The sequence below is a fragment of the Psittacula echo genome (genome assembly GCF_963264785.1).
Source record: "Psittacula echo genome assembly, chromosome: 1".
Taxonomy (NCBI): Eukaryota; Metazoa; Chordata; class Aves; order Psittaciformes; family Psittacidae; genus Psittacula; species Psittacula echo.
The window spans coordinates 31,345,284-31,361,812 of NC_137735.1; the positions used below are offsets into that span (position 1 = coordinate 31,345,284).

Sequence of the window (16,529 nt, forward strand, 5' to 3'; positions counted from 1 at the left end):
TTCTACTTAAAGCAATTGCTTCATATGCAGTAGCCAACACAAATACTATATAAGGCCATTCAGATCTGACAAAAAAGAGCAGATGTCTTTTTAACTTTGAAAGGTAATATTGCTGAACACTTCCCAAATCTACCTAGTGTACAAAACCCTAGACAAAGAATAAGAACACACTTTTAAAGAAAGCAAACTCAGGGAGGGATTCTGTCTCTTTTTGTGTTAAAAACCATTTACTGAATTTAATTGTTTAGTAAAGCAAGCATCACACAATGCTTTAAAATTTTAAAATTCAGGGATAAAAGTTTACATCCAAAAAGATGAATGGAAAATTGTGCTTTCAGACAGTAAAGTTACCATACAGGGGGAACCAATTCATCTCACCATCAGATTCTGGGCAAATTTGTTTATGTATTGTGTATATATATATATATGTGCAGTTCATATCCAGGTCCTGCAAAAATCTAAAACTATGATGTGCTTCACTTCATGTAGCAAAGGCACCTGTGTTATTCTCCCTTTTTGAAAAAAAGGTGATATTATGTTCCAGGTTTCCTGATGAGGAATACATTGATTTCTGAATATCTCACTCCCATCTCTACGTTGAGTGGCAACACAAACCACAAGAGAAGGCAGCGCTGCATTCCTGCTTACACTGGAAGAAGTTGCTCTGCAGGCCGTTTGAAGCGTCAAACTTGTCACAAGGGAAACCGAGCAGAACTGTGAAGCAGAGGGATAGTAACAAAAGGCTATTCTGGTGTGAGGATAAATTGGAGTCATTCTAGCTCCACAAGCAGATGTTGCTACTGGATTGACATGTGGAGCTTGCTCCTGCTGGGGACAGGTAAAGTTTACCATTGGGACAGATGCACAGCTCATAGATAGTCTGGCGAGGAGCTGAAGAGCTGGGTGAGGAGGAGGAGGAAGAAAACGACCCCACTGGTAGATTTCCCAGGCGGATTGTATCTGCGTTTAAAAATATCTACAAGAGGAGGGAAAAAGTGAGTAAGTACATTTTTTTTTAGCACTATGACATTTTAAAGAAGAGCTTTGAGCAGTCATGAGTATTTTAGAAATATTTAAAAGTCCCATAGAAATATTTTACTAGAAGTATTAGAAAGATCATTACAAATATTAGAAAAAATATTTTTAGAAATAAAAAGCTGTCAACATTTCTTATTTTTCAGCTCTGTGTAGTTGCATACCCACTGCTACTCATTACTATAGTACATGCAATTGCTTCACCCAATAATTTATTCAGATATAAGAAGCATCATACAAAAATGTTATGACAACATTCTTCATAGAATCATAGAATGGTCTGCATTGGAAGAGACATTAAAGATCATCTAGTTCCAAACCCATGGGCAGGCACGCCTTCCACTAGACCAGGTTGCTCAAAGCCCCATCCAGGGATGGGACTTCCACAACTTCTCTGAGCAATCTGTTCCAGTGTCTCACCACCCCCACGGCGAGTATTTTTTTCCTAATGTCTAATCTAAATCTACCCTCTTTCAATTTGAAGCTGTTACCCCTTGTGCTGTCACTATAAGACCTTGTAAAAACATCCCTCTTTTGCTCAGGTTGAATTTTCATTTGTACATTTTAATATTACAACTTATTCATTCATGGCAATAGCATAACTTTGCTCTGGGAGAATTTGTATTTCAGGAAGTGTGAAGTCATATGAAAGCACATTCCTCAGTGTGTTCCTGCGAGCAGCTGGAAATATGTGCTGAACTGTGCCAAAGTGTAGAGGCTTAACAACAGCTACAGCCAGAGAATAATTAAGGGTACAGAGTCATATGCATAAAATAAAGAACTTATTTGACCTAAATTAAGAGGAGAAAATATTTCAGGTTAAAGTCTTATTAAGAAGGGCATCAATCTATTCTCATTTGTTTCTGAACATTGAATATGATCAAAAAATATTGTGTGGGGTTTTTTTTAATCTCCTTCCATTGGAAATAACATAAGTCAATATGAACCTGTACATACTGGTAATGTTCATGAATCTGTATTGAGTTCTGCAATATTTACACTACACTACATTTTTGAGGTGTTGAATAAACAATGACATTAAATTTTTAACTAAAGCAGGAAACCTTCATGTCTTCCACTGGCACAAACACAGGAGTCTCCAGCTGCCTAGAATTTATTTTTTATTTATGGAAGGAGTAAATAAGAGACAAAGTAAGACATTTATTACCTCAGGTGCAGACTAGAAACTTCTAGCAAACAGGTAATAAATCAAAATGGCTTTAAGTCCTGCAGATAACAGTGTGAAGCTTAGGAAAAGGTGAGTTCCTTAAATACTTGCTAGTGTTATTTCATAAGGTATTAAAAATCAAGAAAGCCAGCTTGACACCATTTTATCACACTGTTGGCAGTACATGTAAAGAACCTGTGGAAATATGGCAAGTATTGCATTTTTCTACACGAGACAAGTATTATTTTATGATAGAATCATAAGTGTATGGCAGAAAAGCAGCACAGAAGCACAACTCAGCTCCTGCTGGAGAGAACTGAAAGAGAGCAGGCTGGGAAAAAAATTAAGGCTGCTGAAAAAACTCCCATACAAAGATTGATGCAGTGTCATGTTACCATTCACAGCATAAGCATTATACATTACTGAGATCATCAAAGGAGATACAGACTTAAAGCAATCCCAAACAATACAACAACCCCCATCACTGTGAGTTCTCCAGCTCCAAAGTAAGACACTGTAATAGGTGGAAATTTACACTAAAGGGATGCAAAGGGGAAATCTCAGAGGCACAGGTGACAGCTTCGTGGCACACTGCCAGTTTAATTCACATCCTGACCAACAGAGAAATTGATTACAAAACTGAAATGCAGAAAATTATCTTTTTTCTGTAATTTATATGACAAAGGAAAGATTCATTTACACACACATACACACATTGCTGCTTTATAACTCCAGTATCATAGACCTGAAATAATTACGAGCCAAAACCTCTTCAGAAATAATTTAGATGGAAGAAATGCAGACGGTGTTGGGAACAATTTAATAATATTCTGCTAGGATATTAACTGAAAAAGAAGATTATGTGTGTAAAAACATTCAGTTCAGCTAGGAATAAATGTGGAAGTAACTCTAGCAAGCATAATAAGAAAATAAAATAAGATGTGGGGAAAAAAGAATTTTATAGCAAACTAGAAGCTAGAAATTGGTAAAATGGAAGGAAACAGGACAAAATTGTCAAGTCAGTGCAGTGATGAGCAATAAAAAGTATTCTTTCACTTCTCATATCAAGAATAAAAAAAATATTAACAAGTCCACTATTAATGTAGCAATGGTGGATTTATCAATAACTTTGCATAAAAATCCAGTGGCATTCAACTGTGTAAGTTCCACGTAAGTCTATCTTTTTTAATGAATAGTGCTCAGCATAGCTCTGTACTTGGAGAAAGATCAAGTGTTGATGTCAGAACATGACTGTGATAAAATATTTTCAATTTTAACAGTAACTCAGCAGGATATTAAATAGGAGCCAGTAATGTCATATACCTTTAATCAACAGTGCTTAATAACTTTTAACAAATAGATCTCAAAAAAAAATCTGGATAGCCTCTGGGACTTTCAATGATGATTTTAAAGTCCTGATAGAGTATCCAAGAAGATAAGACTACGTTTATGCTTTTGTTTAAAGAAATGGAAGCAGTAGATATTAGAATATTATATACGTGACAATAAAAGGCTCTTCAGTGTAGAACATCTACATGTAAGAAAATCCAACAATGACATAAGATTACTTGTAGTTTTGACAGAGAGTGTGAAGGACCATTTTAACAGTTTAGCTACAGAGATGATTGGGAAGGATCATGAGAAATCTGTAAATCAAAACCTGAATGGATTCTAGAAGACATGTCTTGATTCAAACAAGAATTAGCTTAAAAAATAAGAGGGAATACGTGTCAGAGATCAGTCTAGATTAAAATCTCTTTAACTTTATTATCTTTTCTTTAGGAGCTCAATATTTTTGTTTGTTTACACCAGGACACTTGCACTCCTGCAGCTCCTCATTGCAGATGTTCTGTAGTGTAGTGCTCTAATATTATAATCCAGTGACCTTACTCCAGCATGCATTACAATACAATGTAGCTCAGTTATTTTGCTCATTAAAATAAATGATCTTTATAAGCGTAGCTGTGCATGCTTTGCCACTGGTGCTTTCAAATGTCATGCTGTGATGTAGCTCAATCCAGCTTTTTCTGGTGTCATAATCCTGAATGGTAGCTAAGAGGTCCTGTTCCAGCATACATCTCAGAATATCTGGTGGGCAATGTGGATACCAAGGTATAGTGTCTTGAGAAAAATTGAAGTGGTTTCTTGTGAAGGTGTATTTGCTGTGATAAGTCTAACAAGCTGTATGTATGCTTTTGCAGAAAATTGGGAAGGCTGAGCAAATTAAATAGACTCCTATAAATCCCTGGGGAAGCTTGAGATGAAGAGGATTAATAAAGTTAGCTTAAAGACAGCATTAAAATCTACTCTGTACATATGCTGTCAAGGCTATAAACAAAAGACTAAATTTAGAGATGCAACATTGCTATCTATTACTTAAGCAGGTGTCTAACATATTATCAAGGTAGCCCCACTATGCAAGGAACTTCAGAGGAACATAGTCAATGTTTGAAAGTATACCTTCTCCCCTCCTAAAATCTGCTAAAACCTGGAATTCATGCCTGGAAAGTCATGTCTAAAGAGAAGGGAAGAAGTGGCAAGACAAAAACTGAACAGTATCATCTACCCAGGGAACACTGTTGCTAGATGACAGCAGTTACTGGAAGTTCGTATTACACCCAGTCTTTCTCTCGCTTTTTGTGTGGTGAAAGGTTCAAGATAAGCCATTATCATATTCATTAAGGCCATGAGACATTCATGCACTTTCTGAAAATCTCATACCTCAGCAGATAAATAGGCAAGAATAAACCCACAACTTTTATCCATTCTTGAGACATTGTAGGAAACTGACTGAAAGCTTACAGAATGGAAAAGGCAGCAACTACTCAGAAATGCTATTTCAGAGCAGAGCACTGAGCAGCATCATTCCCTCAAAATGTTTAGGGTTTAGATCACTACTTTGTCTTGTGCATCTTAGTGCTGAGAAAAATAAATTAGACCTATAATAGTTGAAAGTAGAAATGATTTCTGACTAATTAAAGTAGCAAACTGATCCAACCTGTAGGGCATGTGATAGGAATGAAAAAAGTTTACTTTTTACACACATTTTTGCTAACAGAGATCTGCAAGTCATCTGTTCAACAGACTGTTAACCTGCACAGTGAGAGGAAGGTAAACCAATATATAGATTATCTACAAACCAACAACTTTCAGTGAGAAAGATATGGGCATTGGGTAACAGATTAAATATTCCTACAAGCCATTTCATACAAAGATACAAACCTGCCATGTATAAAAGTTCTTCACTAGGTCCTTGACTAAGTCTTCTCAAGAGAGGAGGTGACAGGCTAAGTTAATAAAGCCAAATGGAAAAGTTAGGAGTTATAAATATTGAAGGATTTTCTGTATTATGTACAGTTTGATTAGACAGGTAACTCTACAGAGCTGCAAAGGCATCTTTTAGGGCTAGTGTAGCTAAGAAATGGCAGAAAACTGGAGGAAATGTCAAAGAAAAGAATGACAGTTAAAAGGCTGGTGAGAAGACAGTATAATGACATCCCACTAAATAAATCTTTTGAATTTCCTTATGGTCTTCAGAAGTAACTTGAATTATAATAACACAAGATTTTGGCCAGTCTTTTTGCTCTTTTGCATATGCTATCAGAAGCATACATACCAAAAGGATTATATAGATTTGGTCATTAGACTCAACTATGTAATTTTCATATGCTGGTACATTTTAACACTCAATTTGAAGATGGACTATAGGATAAATTGCAGTCTTTTAATTCATTTTTCTTGAATTTGTTCTAACTCTTTTGTTCTAACTCATTTGTTCTAACACTTATTTATGCTTCTGACATTTATTTTAAAATCATTAATCTAAACTAGATTCCATTAAATCTGATAGTTCTGCAAAAAAAAAAAAAAAAATCATAACAGAAAATTAAAATACTAACTTGATAACATAAATACTGTAAAATCTAAACATAAGCTGGCACAGAATCTGGAACCATATCTGTCATAATGATTAATAATATTGAGAACAGTTAAACAGTAAAATGAATGTGATGACTGGGATTAAACTGAATATACTGAAATTTCTGAGAAGACCAAAAGATCAGACCCACCCTGGCAGGTTTCTCTTCTGTTAACATTACTCCCATCCCATCTCTATATTATGCTTGGAACTGCTGGCAACTGAAAGTGATTTGAAAACAAACACATATATATATAAAATACAACACTGTACATTACTTGAGTGTACAGTTCCTACTTGAATTGAAGAAATTATATTTTGACTCTTCAATCCCAAAGTGGTGTTCATGAAAGTCATGATTCATTTTAAGTACACATTTTTTGAAATTCGTGTTAAATAAGTATAAGCATATATTGCAAATTCTGAGTTATAACCCCAGTGCAATTTAGATTGGTGGCTATTGAAGCAAAAGCTTTCTGGTGTGTTTATTCTTTCCGTGAAGGAAAGCATTTTCAGGGGAGATCAAACTGGGGTTGCTGTGAATGTTGACCAGTAGAAGCTTACAAGCTCCAATGCTTATTGAATGCCAGTGGTAGTCTTGTACACAAGAATTTCTAGAAGCAAATTCTCCATTACATTAGAAGTCTTTGCAAATTCATTCTATCAAGGGACAGATGTGAAATCTTTGTGATTTATGCAATCAATCCAGAAAGGGAAATGCATTTGGAATATTTGTACTTAATCTACTGAATACAAAAATTAATTAATTACCATTGAAATCAGAACTAGATGTTTAACTTTCTGATAAAATGGCTTATGGTGCCAAAAAGCTCTTCAAAATTTGCCAATGAACAAACAGTTCAAAGATGGCTGATGTTAAAACACTGCTTTTATAGTTTGCAAACACTGTATTTTGTTGTATACTTCTACACTAAAGTGTATTTTGCTGCAAATTAACTTACACATTAATAACAGTTTTAAGTAAAAATGAAATGTTTTGTTAAAAAGTGACATGGTATTCTAATAATTTTAAATACCTGTCAAAACATCTTAATTGAATTTTTGAAGCCAAGAATTAAAAAAATACATAAAAATTCCACTTCATTTCCACTAATCTCTTTCCTCCCAGACAACAGTGACAAGTCAACTGGTTGATACCATGAAAAAAGACTATGAAAACAAAATGCAGCACACATTGGTTAGACAATTTTTAGTGAGTAAATAGTTGGTGTCTGAGCTTTAGAGCCTGCCATTGCTTTTTTCACTTCATGCATGTCAAACTTTTTTTTTTTTGCAAACTAATCTCAGACAAGCATAATTCAGATGAATTGAACTAATCTACCAAATGTTGCCTTTGATCAGCCATTCCTCCATAGTGATGGCAAGCAGCTTGCAGAACAAGGTAATTCCATTTCAGTGTATTTAGCTCTTTTTATTTTTTCTTTTTTCTATAAAACATAAAACATAAAACTCATCACAAAACACCCACCAAAAGCAAAGCTTTAAAAAGGCACTGTCTGTTGGGCTTACAAGTGAAGATTACTCCAGCTTTATTAAGTGTTAATCTTTGTGTTAAAGACATCTCCTGGACTTAAAAGGAGAACCAGATAGGATTATAGAACAAACGTTAGCACTATACACATTTGTTTGTCTCTACAAAATAATCTTAGGTGCACACTTCATAAAGTGTGTTGTTCTAAAATGATAAATATAAACTAGGCTTCTTGTCTGCTACACTGATTTTGAATAAACTGTCTGTTAAAGATTATTGCTCATTTTTAATGAGACAGCTATAGGCCTTACCAAGGGATCAGGCTCATTATGCACAAAACAACCATATATAGTCTACAAACGGTGTTATGAAGGCATGTAATTTGACAAGGAAATACAAGGGGATAAAGACATAAATAAGAAAAAGGTCAGACAGGGTGACTAATATGAATATAGTTGTAAAAATTAGAAGCTTCTGTGTGCCATTCCCTTTTTTATTTACTTGGTCTTTGATAGTCAACAGGATGCAATGCAAGTGTAGACTCTAGCTTCCATAGAAGCTGCTTGCAAAAATACATAGCAGCTGCACAAGAATTGTAAGAGCTGAGGCGAGTTAGCAGTCTTCTTCTTCAGAGAGTGATATATTGTCAAAACCATTAAAATTAGTTGTTAGATGAATAAGTGGACAATATCAAATAAAACAAATCCTTTAAGCTTGTTATATGACAATGTTTCAGGTTCAATTCTAACATGTTTTTATGCCTAACAAAATTTAGTACTTACAGAATTTGAAATTGGTCTGTACATCTGCATTATGTTTACATGTGAAAGAAGCAGCCGTCAAATAGTAGTCATTGTGCTGAATTTCCAGAAATGTTCTTTTTCTTCTTATGTGACCAATAAATTAAGCTACTGCCTGAAGCTTCACATTTTATTTTCTTTGTAAATGATTGCTGCTTTAAGCCATTGGTTATGGTTTATTTATAGAATAATACATAGTTCACAATTAAATGCCAAGCTATAATTGAATCAAAGGATTCTGCTGATGCTTTGACCCACAAGGGTACAGTTCAAGAGCTTTACAAAGGGCAGCAGAATCTAAGTCTAAATTACAGCCCCCAGTATTCAGTCTGGGATCACATATTATAATGCGCAATAGGGGTAAAAGGATTATTATAATACTGCAGTAAATAAAATGTATCAAACAGCAAAATTCAGAATGCTTGCAGAAGCTTTTAGTTTCTGATGTGGGAGGCTAGAGATTATATTGCATGAGAAATGAGGCTAGAGGAAAAGTATTTCATAAACACATTTATTTTCTTTGTATTCTGAAGTTATTCTTAAATAAAAGGAAAATTCATGTTTCATATATTAATGTACAGCAAATTCATAATATTTTGCTACATGGTTATAGCTGATTGCAAATGTTACATAGCTATTTACACTCTACAACCAGTGTGAGAATAATATAAAAAACCCTGTATTTTTCTAATAATAAAAAAAAAGTTATCACAAAAATGGTTCATAGATCCAATTCACAAAACCAATATTCTTTATTCTTGAAAGAAACCTGACTGATAAAGCATACATTTTTAGGTCAAAATGAGGATTAGTTTTGACCTAGATAATTTGTTTTGGTTTGGAAGGTGCTTTCTTAAAAATGAATAATGATAAACCCTTTATACTTTTTTCTACACTGTCTGCTAATTTGTGGTGTATCAGTAGCGCTGTAAGCAAGGACACCAATCAATATTTTGTTATGTAGACATTTAATCCATCAGATGTTTACCCCCGTTCCTCACACCAGGCTGTAATTAGTCCAGGAAGTCCCTAATGTGGCCACAGTAGCTTTGCACTACCTGTGATGTTGCGGAAGCTCATCATATGCCTTCCACAGGGTTTCTGCATTTTCCTCTGACTCTCTTCAGTGTAAGAAATAAAATAGTGGGCTATAAAGGCATTGGTCTAATCTCAGGATGGAATTTTTCAGTGGATTTAGAGTACAGTTCTTTACAGATCTTCCTGGAATTGCAAGTATTCAAGAGTAAATTAGACACTTTGAACATTGTTGAATGTATGTTTACAGAACAACTCTTTGGGAAAGAGTGGGGAAAGGTTGGTAGCTTGTTTTCTGATACCTACCAACCTAACATATAATGTGCGAAATCACATGTGCAAAGTCTTACTTGCAACATATGGGAATATAGTGATTTTTAATATGAAGTTCAGGAAAGTCTGCTTCACACTGGCATCTTTTTTCCTACAAAGCATTTAATACTGATTTTCAATTCTGAATAATACATACGTAGTCATTATAACTTCTCTTGGGTTCCCATTCTCAAAGTTCAACTGAGGTCATAGCATATTATTTCCAAAACTATCTTTTAAATAAGTTGTAGTAAGTACTTAAGAAAAATTAGAACTCATGCAATAAACTCACAGTGTTGATATAAACAAAAAAAGCCCGATGAATCTGCAGATTAAATATTTGTACAAAGCACCACAGAGATGCATGATACTAAACCAAGATATAGATGCAATGTTGCTTCAGGGAGGGCATTGAGAAAAGGTAACAGGCTTCCTGTTGGTTTGGTTTTCTTCTTTTTTCTTTTTCATTTGAATATTACTTGACTCTAGCAATATCATGAAGGGAAAGAACAAACAAATAAATAGCAGGTGGAAAAATGATGTTAATAAATGCAGGAAACATACTAGATTGAGCCAGGTAGGAATTTATGGATTGTGAAGCAGGAAAGGTTACAACAAGCTGTAGTCCTTGCAATAAATATGCCCACAGAAAGGACAAGGGTGAGAGAGGATTATATTTACTATTCAAAGAGGATTAGATTGTCCTTATTGTTACCGTGGCAACTTTAGGCAACAGTAACATAGGCTTCATATTTAGAGAGGTGGTAAGTAAACAGGAGAGATTGTGAGAAGAGTTGCTGGCTTTTGAACAAACTCAGAAACGAGATGGGGCATGTGGTATATAAATATTAGAGGCTCTGAATTAGGAAAATATTCTGCTTTAATTATGCAGGAATCATACTTGCATCAATAGAAAAATGTTATCAAAGTAGGCCTTTGATGCAGTGTATCGACCAAAAATGTTCCCATCTGCATTGCAATGCAAAGAGTGTGTATTGCAGGGGATTATCTGATGAAGATGTCAATGAGGGTTTTATTTGTTGTTGCTTATTTGAATAGTTTGTAAAGTATCTGGAAACATTTGGTAGAAAATAAAATTACAAACAGAAAAGGCAAAAGATTTCTGAACAGCTCCATTCCCAATTAGACATTTATAATAAAAACAGTTTTTCCAAACATGCTCTAAACTGGCAAATCCTACAACAGTTTGAAAATATACACATTTCTCCAAAGAGTCTAATAGAAATCTGAGAGCCTTTGATACCTTTGCATGACTTTTTTTTTTTCCCATGTTATGTCATTTTAAGGATTGAAGAGGGAAAGACTCTCATATCAAAAATCTTTCATGTGTTTTTTCAATACATGGGTTGCCAACCAAAACAGTGACCCAATTTAAAATTATTTTCATGAGTTCGCATGGGTTTACATATGAAGAATCTAAACAAAATCTTTTGATGTCAAGCTGACCACTGACACAAGACACTGATGAAACAGTACAGAGAACATATCATTGGAGAACTCAGTTTCACTCACAGAGATGGTAACAGTTTCAGGAAATAAAATACATGTAGAGAAAATCGTAGAATCATAGAATAGTTAGTGTTGGAAAGGACCTTAAGATCATCTAGTTCCAACCCCCCTGCCATGGGCACGGACATCTCACACTTAACCGTGTCACCCAAGGCTCTGTCCAACCTGGACTTGAACACCACCAGGGATGGAGCATTCAGAACTTCCTGGGCAACCCATTCCAGTGCCTCACCACGCTCACAGTAAAGAACTTCTTCCTTATATCCAAGCTAAACTTACCCTGTTTAAGTTTGAACCCATTACCCCTTGTCCTGTCACTACAGTCCCTGATGAAGAGTCCATCCCCAGCATCCTTGTAGGCCCCCTTCAGATACTGGAAGGCTGCTATGAGGTGTCCACGCAGCCTTCTCTTCTCCAGGCTGAACAGCCCAAACTTTCTCAGCCTGTCTCCATACAGGAGGTGCTCCAGTCCCCTGATCATCCTCGTGGCCCTCCTCTGGACTTGTTCCAACAGTTCCATGTCCTTTTTATGTTGAGGACACCAGAACTGCACACAATACTCCACGTGAGGTCTCACAAGAGCAGAGGGGCAGGATCACCTCCTTCGACCTGCTGGTCACGCTCCTTTTGATGCAGCCCAGGATACGGTTGGCTTTCTGGGCTGTGAGCACACACTGCCGGCTCATGTTCATTTTCTCATTGACCAGCACACCCAAGTCCTTCTCTGCAGGGCTGCTCTGAATCTCTTCTCTGCCCAACCTGGAGCTGTGCCTGGGATGGCTCTGACCCAAGTATAGGACCTTGCCTTTGGCATGGTTAAACTTCATAAGGTTGGCATCTGCCCACCTCACAGGCGTGTCGAGGTCCCTCTGGATGGCATCCTTTCCCTCCAGCGTATCAACCGAACCACACAGCTTGGTGTCATTGGCAAACTTGCTGAGGGCACACTCAATCCCACTGTCCATGTCACCAACAAAGATGCTGAACAAGATTGGTCCCAACACCAATCCCTGAGGGACACCACTCGTTACTGGTCTCCAGCTGGACATTGAGTCATTGACCACAACTCTTTGCATGCAGCCATCCAGCCAGTTCTTTATCCACCAAGTGGTGCACCCATCAAATTGATGTCTCTCCAATTTAGAGACAAGGATGTCATGTGGGACAGTGTCGAACGCTTTGCACAAGTCCAGGGAGATGAAGTCAGCTGCTCTGCCCCTGTCCATCAGTTCCGTAGCCCCACCATAGAAGGCCACCAAATTGGTCAGGCAGGATTTCCCCTTAGTGAAGCCATGCTAGCTGTCACCAAGCACCCTCTTGTTTGTCATGTGCCTTAGCATGCCTTCCAGGAGAATCTGCTCCAAGATTTTGCTAGGCACAGAGGTGAGACTGACTGGTCTGTAATTCCCCGGGTCATCCATTTTCCCCTTCTTGAAAATGGGGGTTATATTTCCCTTTTTCCAGTCGTCGGGAACTTCACCTGACTGCCATGATTTTTCAAATATGATGGGCAGTGGCTTAGCAACTTCATTTGCCAGCTCCTTCAGGACCCACAGATGAATTTCATCAGGTCCCAATGACTTGTGCATGTTCAGGTTCTTAAGATGGTCTTGAACCAGATCCTCTCCTATAGTGGCGCTAAGGTCTTCATTCTCACAGTCCCTGCGTCCACCTTCCAAGACTTGGGTGGTGCAGTCAGAGCATTTGCCAGTGAAGACTGAGGCAAAGAAGTCATTAAGAACCTCAGCCTTCTCCAAATTCAGGGTAGCCAGTTCTACTGACAGCTTCTGGAGAGGGTCCACATTGTTCCTAGTCTGTCTTTTATTTGAGATGTACCCATAGAATCCCTTTCTGTTATCTTTCACATCCCTAGCCAAGTTGAATTCTAACTGGGCCTTAATTCACTGAAATTCTTCATCATGGTTTAATGAAGTATTCACCCAAATTAATCCAAAAAGTCTCTCAGTTTGTTAGACTCATAAAAATTTTTACTACCATCACTATTTTCATCTAACATTTTCAATTTGAATAAAACTTAGTAATTCAAATATTTGCAAAAAGCAAATGAGAATTAATAATTAAGCAAGCTATACCAAAATTACTTTAACGCAGGCAAATGCAGAACTCTTCTTGTGATGTTTACCTTGCTACTGAATAAACTGTCATCACATTTTTTGCATTATGCCTGGCAGAGCTACAGAACACTGGCAGAACTTACCTCCCCTTCTGTAGACTGTAAGTGCAGTTCTTTCCTACAAGTAGCCTTCAAGTCTCCTGCAGCTGCATTGACTTGCACTCCCCTGGGTGCTTCCATTACCAAAGATCTAGTAGGAGATTCAAGTCTGAAACACAAAAGCAATCACAAAAAAAAAAAAAAAATGCACCGAATCAAGGCAGCAAAACCCACCCAGCCCCCAAACCCACACTGCATGTAGAAATGAATGCATTTTGAGAGGTAAAGAAGTAAAAATGAGTTACGTGTGTGATTCTCACACTACACTTTATGATCTGTAGAAAGAAAAATTTAAGGGCCTGTTTAAATATATTTCTATTTAAGGCAACATTTAGGCATATGCTGATATAAATTTGTCTGCTGATATAAACTTGTCTGCCTAGTGATGCTTTCCAGCATTAGTACCTAATTTACTTAACTATACTAATACTAAAATATAGGTACTTCAGAATCCACACGTTTCCATGAGTGTTTCTGTAGAGACAGGTTAATAATTAAAGTCTGCTTAGTGTCTGGTAAGAAATGTCAACTAAATAACAGGAAAATAGAACACTTAAAAGTTTTAAGTAATGATGTAAAACTAATTAGAATTGCTCTGCCTCCACCGGCTCATTCATATTTTGGAGTAGGTGTAGCAGCATTACGTATGAAGAGAAGAAAAGAGAATCTGTTATGCCTCTATTATCGTGGGGGTTTTGCATGCTTTTTCTGTTCTGCAAAATACTTGTTATGCTCTTTAACCCTGTTATAATAGGGTCATGACACATATCATTGAGTCTTGGTATCTGTCCTCAAAACAACTACTGTTCTACTGCCAGTCTTTCCATTTCTCTCTACTGTGTACCTGAGATCCTCCATCACCTTTAATGCGAACTATAATACTTTCTTAACTATATGATCCCACAGTACTGTACAGGATTCTCTTAAAAGGGAAGTAGTAATGCAAAGATTTCGTAGAAGTCCAGCTCACACACTGACTAGGAAAGATGATTGGATGAAAACCGTACTGAACTAAGAAACAAAAATTTGGATTCCAGTTGTGTTCACCTGCAGACTTACTGTATAGGCCCATTAAGAGGGAGACAAATCTTTTAATCCATTTATATCCCAAAAATATAATGATAGAACACAGTTCCACTTTACTTCAACAAAGCCTTTTTGTATGATGAAATGCATTAATGACAGAAATATCTAGAATGAGTAGCTTGAAGCAAATACTGTATTTCCCTCTTCAACAAATTGTGTTTTGAATGTTAGGTCACATCCATCCAAAAATATAATGAGGTACTAGATATGTAAAGGAAAGAGTAGATTGACAAAGAATTTGCTACAGAAAAGCCAAATGAAAGATCTGTCAAGCAATGGAACAAGAGAATTGTAGTGTATTCAACTATTGAATATTTTAAGTGTACAGAATAGTGATGGATTATAATTTTGAAACCAAAATGCCACATTTGCACACAGAGTAAGTCACCGAGATGGTGTCTGTAAAATATTTCTGTTTGTTACATGTCACTGAAACTCAGGAGTGGAAGGAAAGAAAATGCATTTGTACCTAAACAGTCCAAGAGAACAAAAAAGGAAAACAATTATTTGGTAACACAAATGGAACTATTAAAAGCAGGTGTCCAGATAGAGGAAAACAGCTACCTATATAAAAAAAGCATACATGGGATACATACAGATAGGAGCAGTAGAAAAATTTGTGTTTCTGTTACTGCTAAGCCATTTCTTTGTACCAGGAAGAATCTAAGTATCATGAATTATTTAATCATGTACATCAGTGTTTTTCAAGTGGTGGTTTGTGAACTTCTGATGGCTATAAGATAGCAGAAAAAGAGCTTCCAAAACCTTTTAGAAACAATATAAACTATAAAATTTAGAAATTAGGGTTTTGAAAGTGCTGTTTCCTTAAAGAGGTTTTACCTTGAATTTAAAATGAAACTGATCCGTATAAATGTTAACTGATTGTATACTGCCACTCCATATTTTTCAGCAGCATATTTTTTGTGATTTATAACCTTCTTTCCAGGAATATTAACATTTCTTAGTGTTTTCAGGTGCTATTTCATAATCATGAAGACAAAAGTGCTCTTACCTACATTTATTGCGTTGAACTTACAGGTATTAGCAAAGTCACAAATATTTCTGGTTTCTTAACATCAAAACGGTTCTCAGACCTGACTGAAATTTTTTCAACAGGTGGACAATAAAAATCTATTTAGGAATATGTTTCAAGAAACTATGATTTTGGTTGAAGAATAAACTTTCTTCTTTCTCCTGAAACATATGACAGTATATAGCTCAAAGTTGTTTTTTCTGGTGTCATCACTGTTTTTCATTAACTATATTAACATAAATGATTTCCAGTTTGTCAAGAAGTCTAAAATAAAAGACATTTGGGCAGTTAATTTCTGAACTTGAGAAATTAATAGCAGCCTTCTACACACTATGGAGAAGAAAATTCTTTTTCAGACAATAGATCTTTTTAGCAGCTTCCTGAAATCAAATAATGTGGTAGAAATGTTAATGAATGGCTGATTATCAGCCACTCATCAACAAGTAAAACTGAATTACTAAATCTGTTTTACAGTTATTAACTTACTTTTCTTAATATTATTCTTGGGATGATCTACATCTGAAAAATGACTTAACTGCACAATCTGCAGAATGCTACTGGAAATGCAAAGTCTATACACACAGAGAGATTATTTCCTTAATGCTTTGAAATAAATTAGGTTTGATATGCAGTTGGTTTATAATATTTTTGTCATATTTCTGAAAGCTTTAATCTCTACTATAAACGTACTGTAACACTCCACATTCTAATACTCATTCCTCCAAGGAAAAATGAATTATTACAATATCTTATCAGGAATCTGCTTTCCTTTCAGATCTACTGATGACCTGTCGCAGTGGCATCTGCATCTATGAATACTATTCACACAATTTATTTTTTTTTTTCCCAAAATATAAATGGCTATGATGGAGAAGGTAACTACTGC

The 16,529-nt window shown here is 36.1% G+C and overlaps 1 protein-coding gene across 3 annotated transcripts in view; it reads right to left on the bottom strand.

The window, feature by feature from the left end:
- Positions 1 to 775: 775 nt before the first annotated feature.
- Positions 776 to 16,529, bottom strand: part of SGCZ (sarcoglycan zeta) — a gene marked incomplete at its 3' end in the record, with an annotated part of 494,596 nt that continues 478,842 nt past the window's right edge. For all 3 annotated transcript variants that reach the window (XM_080615414.1, XM_080615415.1, XM_080615413.1), the window contains 2 exons: positions 13,510 to 13,633; positions 776 to 976 (listed from right to left, as the gene is read on the bottom strand). In XM_080615414.1, coding sequence (XP_080471540.1) covers positions 776 to 976; positions 13,510 to 13,633 — 325 coding nt within the window. The remainder of the gene's footprint in view (positions 977 to 13,509; positions 13,634 to 16,529) is intronic.